This window comes from Hemibagrus wyckioides, linkage group LG18 (genome assembly GCF_019097595.1).
Source record: "Hemibagrus wyckioides isolate EC202008001 linkage group LG18, SWU_Hwy_1.0, whole genome shotgun sequence".
NCBI classification, from domain to species: Eukaryota; Metazoa; Chordata; class Actinopteri; order Siluriformes; family Bagridae; genus Hemibagrus; species Hemibagrus wyckioides.
Window position 1 is genome coordinate 4,713,715 of NC_080727.1, and position 9,663 is coordinate 4,723,377.

Consider the following 9,663-nt stretch of genomic DNA (forward strand, 5'->3'; position numbering starts at 1 on the left):
AATCTCAAATCTAAAGGATAAAAACAGATTCTCACCCACCGTTTTCCAGCAAGTTCTATCTTCTTATTCGTCATGAATCCGACATAGATGGAGTGGAGGCAACAAATTCTGGAGTCTGTCAGCGGTACTTGCGTGAAAGATTAGCATGAAGCATTGGAAGTTGATCCACCAATGAAATCACTAAAGTGCTGCTGCATCACTCTCTTTAGGATGTCAAATCCCACTGTCTCCAACTCACATTCACAAAGTGAAACTGGACCTACATTTCACTGAAAGACAAAAATCTTCATTCCAGGTACTGTTTAAAATCGCAGGTTTAATAAACCAGACTATTATAGGCGAGATCTTATTACATTACGTGGCACAATCCACACTGAATCAGCAATGTGTCCTTCTGCATGATCTATCCATTTTTTGCACTCCTTTCTCTTTTCAGTCTGAAATCTGTTCACCAGGATACTTTAAACATCTGGTTGCCGTGGATTAGAGCCAGAATAGATTCCATAAACCCTGTCAAATACAGAGAGAGGGAAGAATCAGAGCGAAGAAAGCAACAGATGAGAATGTAACTGAGGATATCGGGAGAGAAGGGAAACATAAAAGAGGAGGTGACAGAGACTGGATTAACACTAAAGCAACAGAAGGGAGAGAGACAGAGAGAGAGAGAGAGAGAGAGAGAGAGAGACAAAAGAGAGAGAGATGGCACTGTTCCTATACTGCAGGCTGCCTTCAGGTCAGTAAGCTCTGCTACTTCATCTCTATTGTTCCATTTTTCCTGGCATGCTCACTTATCCAGACTTGATCTTTTTTCTTTATGCTAACATTGCTAATCGATAATATTTCCGTTTTGCTTTTTAATATGCAGTCATCCACAATTTTTAGCATTTACACTGTGCTTTGTTCCAAGTGTCCAGCAGCTTTGTTAGAAAAACAGATGCAGGCTATCACTGGACAACTTGTGGGGAGATTTTGAAATGTGCATTCCTTTCATTTTCTGTTGTCTGCAGGATCTCGGTGCAGAAAGACGTTGCACACTGACCAAATGGTTTCAGATCAATTAGTTTAATGCAGAAGTTTCACTGCCATACATGAGGAACATGAGCCTAAAGCTGTGCAACAATGCACATTTAACCCTTGTGTTATGTTCACACTTTGAACCCTTTTGGTACTGTTTAGGTCAAACTGACCTTGTTGAGGTTTTAAAAGAACTAAAGAAATCATTAAAAATGATTTATCTCAAACCAAAACAATATACACTATATTGCCAAATGTTTTGGGACATCTGCCTTTACATGCACATGAATGCAATATGGAGTTGTCCCGCCCTTTGCAGCTATAACAACTTCAACTCTTCTGGGAAGACTTTCCACAAGGTTTAGGAGTGTGTTTATGGGAATTTGTAACCATTCCTCTAGAAGCGCATTTGTGAGGTCAGGCCCTGATGTTGGACGAGAAGGCCTGGCTCACATTCATCCCAAAGGTGTTCTATGGGGTTGAGGTCAGGACTCTGTGCAGGTCAGTCAAGTTCCTCCACACTAAACTCGCTCATCCATGTCTATATGGACCTTGCTTTGTGCACTTGTGCGCAGTCATGTTGGAACAGGAAGGGGTCATCCCCAAACTGTTCCCACAAAGTTGGGAGCATGAAATCATCCAAAATGTCTTGGTATGAAGCTGAAGCATTAAGAGTTCCTTTCACTGGAACTAAGGGGCCGAGCAAAACCCCTGAAAAACAACACCTGAATTTAATGATTTGGAGGGGTGTCCCAAAACTTTTGCCAATATAGTGCTTTTACCAATATAGCTGCTATATTCATTTTCATGTTACACGTTAAAATTTCATAAATGCCTATTTAATGGTATGTTCTTATTCTCACAGGATGTTCTTTTGGGAACCGTAAGCCACTGCTTGTCTTGGGTGTATGTCTTCTCGGTGGATTGATCTGTAAGTGGAAAATCTTGTCCATGTCATAATTTTGAAATCAATCAAGACTCAGAGGCGTCTTAGCCGTCAGGCACAAGCGTGAGCCAAACAGACAAAAAGGATCATTGGGCTTAGGGCAATAATTTATCACTGGCTTTCAAACATCAAACAACATAAACATCATTCACATGAATTCTTCATATTTAATTGATTATATAATATTCAAAAAAAAAAAAGTTTTACCTCAAGATAATTCAAGACAGTTTTTAAAAAAAAGATGTTTTACATCAAAACATAGCCAGCAATAAAGGACTTCACCATTATTTAGCATCTATTATAACCTTTGTTTATATACATTACAGCATGTTGTGCATAAACAGGTATATTTTAAACTGAACTCTAACCCTGTTAAACTAAACCATTAAGATTGGTCGGCTTTGCCCATCTGGTTTGGACACTTAAATCTAGTTTCAGGTGCATAAAGCTGATAGAAACAAATACCATTCACCTGGGAAGGGTTGGGGTGGAGGGGGGTCAATACTTATGCACTGACATTCCCATAGACTGTTGTCTAAAGCATGAGAAAATGTGGGAAATATTATATAAAATATATTATAACTATATGACCCCTTCAGAAAGCAAAGACCCTTAAAGAACCTGAGATGGGGTTCTGAGAAGCACCTATGTGTCCAAAAGTATGTGGACAACTGGCCACTTCTCCCATATGTGGTCCTTCCCCAAACTGTTGCCACAACAGTGGAAGTACACAATTGTATAGAATGTCATTGTATGCTGTAACGTTACAATTCACTTTCACTGGAGCCCCAACAGACCCGAAACTCTTCAAGCATTACAAAGGACATGTGCACTAATCAAGGTCTATGAAGACATGTTTTGTATGGGTTGGTGCGGGATAAATTGTGAAACCATACTTACATTTCACTGAAAAGTGGAGTGTCCTGCACAAAGTCCTTCTCTCAACCCCGCAGAGCACCTTTGGGATGAATTAGATGCATGACTGCATCCTTGGCTGACATCAGTGCCTCCCTAATGCTCTTATGTCTGAAAGGGTCATATTCCCCACAGCCATACTCCAAAAACTTGTGGAAAGCCTTCCCAGAAGTGATAATGTTGTTATAACAGCCAGGGGGGGGGGATTAAATATGGAAATGGAATGTTCACCAAGCACAAATGGGTGTAAAGTGGTCAGGTGTCCACATACTTTTGGCCACATAGTGTAAGAAGTATTAAGCTTTTAAAATAGCATCACTAGTATTCCTAATATTGCCTAAAACATTAGAAGTTTCTAGATCTTCCATCATTTGAGGTATAAGTGATCCTGAGAATGGGCAAAATACAGGACACTGGGCAAATAAGCAGATTGTAGGTCATTAAAGTGATACTTCACCCTAAAACAACATTAAATTTAATAAATGTTGCTAAATATAAACATTGGCAATTATACTAAAATCGCTCTCGCTGTGTCTGCAATTTGGGGATGTGTTGCACCAAAGCGCATTGATAAGTGCAGCAACCATTTTATTAAAACAGCGTCAGCCCTGTTAAGGAAATAACCATTATAATATGCAATATCCAATAAGTGGACCAAAGCATGGGCAATAACAAATTAATTATTGCAGCTATAATCAGTAGAAGTCATAAGTTGGTGCAGATTATTGAGATATTTTGCAAAATGGTTCTTATCAAATGTTCTTCAGACTTTCTAAGGGAGAAGAGAATGCCTGCTGTTCCTGCCAACTCCATGCCTATGTTCTCTGGAGTGGAGCAAATGCGATCTGGAATGGACAGTAAAGTGTTTCCTGTGATGACACCTTGGGGTGCCCCGCTGGTATGGGGGGACAGCAAATCCTCGGTCTGCCATATAGACAAGTTTTCCCATCAAGGTGCTCGCATTGGCCTGGTAATCCTGGCAATCGGGAACTACAATCACTACTTACAACGTCTCATGTCTTCTGCAGAACTCTACTTCCTGCCTAAATTCTACGTCACTTATTACGTCTTGACGGACAGACCAGGAGATCTAAATCCTCCCTTGAATCTGGGGCAGACCAGAGAACTGTGTATCATCCCTGTGGCTGAGATGCCAGGTTGGGACAGACTCGGCCTGCGGCGTATGGCTTTGCTTGCAACCCTCATCAAGAAGCAGATCAATCTGGAGGTAGATTATATCTTCTGCATTGATGTTGACCAGGAATTCACAAACCCGGTAGGCACAGAAATCTTAGGGAAGATGACGGCCACGCTGCATCCTCTGTATTACGGAAAACCTAGGCATGTTTACCCCTATGAGAGTAACTCAGACTCACAGGCTTATGTTGCCATGGGGGAAGGTGACTATTACTACAGCTCTGAGTTCTATGGAGGACTGTGCTCCAAGGTGTTAGCCATGGCTCAGGCATGCTCCCTACTCATTCTAAAGGACCAGGATAAGGGAGTTCGAGCCCAGGAGTTAGAGGAGAGCTACCTGAACCGCTATTTGATCAACCATAGACCTTCTTGTGTGCTTTCACCAGAATACAACTGGTGGGAGTCACCTGGAGTCCCTGAAGTGCCCACTCAGAGGCTGCGCTCTATCGGGAGACAGTGCTTATCGACAGGCAACTATAAGGGAGATGCAAGTGTTTGCTGAGCAGAAGGAGGAAATGGACACACAAGACGAAACAATTAACTGTTTTTTATCATATCAGTATGCCAAAGAGTTGAAAATTTGTTTAGAATTTAGTAGCTACTGAATAGCTTGTTAACTAATATGGCAATTTACAGGTTGTACAAAATACATTCCATAAAAGATTGTGGAACCTGATAGAGGGTACTGGAATGCTATAAAATGTTCGAGCTAATTCAAACAGTTATAATAGCGACATCATAACAACCTGTTAGTTCAAGATTATGACCAGCAAGAGTACATTCTATGCATTCCAGAGGTCGGGGCATTTCTTAACTGACTGACATTCTTGTTTGGTAGTGGTAGCTCAGGAGTTCAATTTCCGAGCAAGTGATTGGACGATTTTTAAGTTGAACCCAATTGTTTAGACTGTGTCCTTACTTTAATCGTAAGTCATTTGATAAACCTGTGCACAAAGCAGTGAACATGTCTAGAACAGTCTGTAATTTGAACGAACGGATGTTCTCCAAGAAAATACAATGCGCTTGTTGTGTTTCTTCTACGGTACTTCTGTCTTATTTATTCTCCATAAGGCCCTCAGCACCGCTTTAAAGACTTCCAACAAGCCTGAATAATACAAGACCAAACATTTACTACGGTTCTTTTATTCTCTTTAATCCTCTAGGTGTTAACAGTTAGTGGAATGAACTCCCGTCGTGAGAGCTTGTGTGCCTTTTCCTTTAAATGGAACAGGAATAACCTGGTTTGCTCTGTTTAAACAAGTGACCGGCCACACCAGCTGTGTCTGCTAAGTGATACGGCTCAAACATTTGTGTTTTTGTGTGATAAGGGCTTAATGGAGTTGGTACCCGAGCTGACTGACTCTACTGGTCAAACATTAACCAGCACTGGTTTTGCAGTCTTTATTTTCTTTTTAAAAAATAAAAATAAAAAAAGACTTCTCCTCTCCTGACCAGCTCATCTTGACTCTGTTCTGATATATAGCTCTGGGATGCATTTGTGTGTCTTTGTGAGTCATTGTGCACTCGGTAAACACTGAATTAGAGAGGGGGAGTCATCCATCTTCCACCGAACAGATTCTGCTTATGCTTATGGGATTTCCACTTGAAAAAAAAAAGAAAAATCACCACAGGGGCAGTAATATTGTTTGTTTCACCAGCAGCACCAGCAATCTTTTTCTATTTTTATACTTTTTTCCTACCTCTCCCATATCATTGTTTTTTTGGGGTTTTTTTTTACCCCAGGTGCTTCCCTCCCACCTCCTTTACACTTTCTTTATAGTCAGAGAAACATGTGTGTCTGTCCCACACTGTACCATGACACACAGGACGGACCGAACGGCTTAAAAACATGCACACGCTGATTTTCAAGACCGAGATGTCTTCGTTGTCGTCAGTCCGAGATAGGTAGCAAAGTTTCCATATGGTGTTTTTCCATGAATGGAGAACTATATAAACACAGATATACAAATTATTCACTCTTCCACTCTCACCGCAACGAATAGAAGTTTCTCCCCTTCTATTTTACATCTAGTCAATTACTGAATATTCACACCCTCTCTATGACATTTACAGGAGGATATGTAGCTGTGTTGCTACTCTGGTGGAATATGGAGCAGATTTCCCCTTCTTGTTCTTGTGTCCTGTTATATAACCACGTGCGGCAACGTTGGCGATTTACAAACTACGGAACGTTTATACAGGAAACTAAGGCGGTAATGGGCAACAGGAGTTATGCTGTTGATCTTTCTCTTGCCAGGTGCAAGGACGGAAGCGTGTGTGAGACACGTCCGGTGTGTACTGATTGACGTCTAGACGTGAGTCATGACACGGCTATGATGCAATGCTTACACAAGACATCAGGCCTGAATTGGGGAAAACAGAAGAAAAACAGAAGAACTTTCTAATAGTTTCTAAAAAGGAAAGCACAATGCATGTATATGTGTAGGCAGAGACAACATCTTTTGTCTTTTTTCAAATGAACGTACTGTTGTGATTATCTGATCTTGAGTGGGAAATCTGAGCGAGTCAGTAGTACAGATCTCAGTAAACAAATCGCATCCGTTCTTGATTATGTCTCCCAGCATGCGGGTAGGCGAGCAGGTTTTGCAAAGGGCAACCACACCACACCACAGCTTTGTGCACTGTGATGAGCACTTGTGTCAACAAAGACGAGGTGCTTCGAGAGAGGAAATGTGATCAAGCTCTAACGTGCCTGAATCGTCTCAGTCCTCGTGTATTGTTCTGATCACAGGTGTGGGAACGAGCTTCCATTCATATGAAAAGGAAGATGAGAGCTAATCAAAATTCTGTCGCTCTCCTACTGTGATGTAAAAAGGGGGTAGGTTTTAAACAGACTTCCAAAAGGATCCAAACAACGAGATACCTGTAAATGGAGTATTTCTTAAGAAACTGTTTATTCTTGTGAAAAGTGGGTTGAAGCTGGTTGAGCACTCCCACTTATATCAGATTACTGCTAACTTCCTGGGTTAAACAGGGTCAAAGGGTGTGGGGGGGGGGATATTATTGTATTATGTTATATCATTTAATTCTTAATTTGAGGTTCCCAAAAATGTGATCATGATCTTTGTGCTTGTGATGTTTTTCAGGAAAATCAGCCAAAAAAAACCTTCACATTATAATACTATTTCAATATATAATATTTTTAAAAAATATTAAATTAAAAAATAAATTCTGTTAATTGTTCTGAAATAATATTACAATTACAACATTAAGAGGAGTTGAAATTGGTCTGATCTTACATAAAACATTTTAATAGTAGACACAGTGGAAGATGTTACCGAAAACTACTTCCTAATGTAGGCACCTAAGCAAAAACCCATTCAAAAAACCATCAGGACGATGGAACCCGAGCGTCTAATTTCCAGGTTCAAGGACTAATTCCAGCAGCATCACTACACTGCCTATAAATTGAAGAATTCGGTGATACACAGGTACAGTGTTGAGGTGTGCCCTGACAGCTTCTCTCAGGCTTTTCAAATCTAAACACGCACCGGTGTAAATCACGTCATGAAGAACCTAATCCTCTATTCTTTTTACTCTGTTACATGCCAGTCTGGACATACACATGCGTTTGTTTTCCTGCAGCTCCTTGTGTTGATACACACAGTAAGTTTAGGGTGTGGTAGCTTGTTTTTGTAAGCTTGGCCTAATCTGGTGGATTCACACAGCCACCCCCACACCCAGTCTGAGACCATTCACTGCACCACACCAAAACATGGTCACATTGCCAGGACTGGCTTAGTGAGATAGCGCAGGTGTGTATGCGGGTATAAAAATGCCCCTGAGGCCTGCCTTGACATCTGTCATGTGGAAGCCTGTCATACGGAAAGCACTTTTCTGACTGTTGTAGCAGGAAGAACACTGTATTCTGGGACATGAACAGGAACAATTATTTTAATCTTACTACAGTCATAGCATGTGTTCATTGTAAATATTTAATTAGATTCCATAGTGGGAAAACATGCCCATTTAATTACTATCATTACACCTGGACAAACTGTAACCTATGCTAATTAAGCAAGCCACGGAGTAAGTAACTAATTATCTTATTTTAGCAGGAAACCTGTAATGACATGCGGCTCCAAACGTATTCGTGATGTAATGCGACTGGAGTGTAACATACAGCGCTTCTATGGATATGGATATGTACATTTTAAATAAAGCCATACTTATTTTGTTCAACGTAACAATAAACACATAACAAGAATCTGAATCAGAATCAGGTTTATTGGCCTAGTATGTGTTTACACACACAAAGAAATTTGGTACTATATAAAATAACTAAACTCTATATACAAAAGAACAATGGTTCGTTCGATCATAAATTAAAATTTACAACTGCTCAAGATGTGTTGTTGGAATAAAGGATAAATTCGCTTCCTGTTATGGAATATTTTCTTATACCAGCACTTCCCGGCATGTGTTTCATTCTTTAAATAACTCTTAATAATGTTTGGTAATTACCTTATAACTACCACAGTGAGTAGCAGCTGTTTAACTTGTTGTACTAGCTTTTTAGCAACAGCTCTCACCGTAGAAAAACTCATTTCTGTGTCTCTAATGAACATGACGAACGGCTCTTGGCCAAAACAAAAACAATGTTCAGGTTGTAGTCCAGATGAACCGAAGCTGGTAAACTTACTGGAGCAAATGTAGTGTCACTAGATTTAGCGACTTTTTTTTTTAAAAGCGACAATAACTTTAGGAAATTTAATTGAAAAAAAAAAAATAAAAATCTAGAGACTTTTTGAGGTGACTTTTGATCTGTCCTGATTTAGAGATTTTGAGAATAATATCAAAATATTTGGAGAACATTCCAAGGATAACATCATATTTTTTCAAGGAAAAAAATGACAATCAGTACATCATCTGACACATCAGTAAGAGATCATTATTAGCATTAGAAATTTTCAATGAAAATGCATTTATTTAAAAGAAAAAAAACCCCACTATCTTACAGAAACAGAAAGGCAGTTTTCACCTTCAAGACCATCAATGTTTTGTGTGTGTGTGTGTATGTGTGTGTGTGTCATAACAGCTGTAACACACAATGTCTTACGGCATATTCCCTCATGTTTACTCTTAAGTTTCTTTAAGTATGTGTCCATATGCCATAACGCATTATAAACAGTACATGTTTATAAACAGAATGTCCTGATTTGGTGTGTATCGTCTGTGTGCTGCTGGATCAAATGATATAAAACAGTCCAGGTTATCGTAGGTCCAGCTGTGTGTCCATTGACACTGGTGCTTGCCTACAAAGCCAAGAATGGACCAGCACCATCTTACCCCAAAGCGCTTATTACTCCTCACACTGCACCTCACTCCCTCAGATCCACCATCACTGCCTGACTGGTCCCACTGTCTTTCAGGGTAAGAGGTAGGCATTACATCTAGACTCTTCTCTGTTCCGGCACCGGGGTGGTCCCCTAGATGTCCGAACAACCGTCACTGACCGTCTTCAAACGACGACTACCTCTTCCTGAAACACTTAAACCATCTTTTAATTTTTTGCTTGTTTGCTTTATGTATTATTGTATATAAAAAAAAAATCTGTTTTTAGGCCGATG

At 40.0% G+C, this 9,663-nt stretch overlaps 1 protein-coding gene across 1 annotated transcript; it reads left to right on the forward strand.

Moving 5' to 3' along the window:
• The first annotated feature begins 608 nt into the window (after positions 1-608).
• Positions 609-7,011, forward strand: LOC131369373 (globoside alpha-1,3-N-acetylgalactosaminyltransferase 1-like). Its single transcript, XM_058415995.1, has 3 exons — positions 609-733; positions 1,880-1,945; positions 3,643-7,011. Exons 1-3 carry the CDS (start codon positions 700-702, stop codon positions 4,572-4,574), a joined length of 1,032 nt encoding a protein of 343 aa, XP_058271978.1. The 5' UTR covers positions 609-699; the 3' UTR covers positions 4,575-7,011.
• The last annotated feature ends 2,652 nt before the right edge of the window (positions 7,012-9,663 follow it).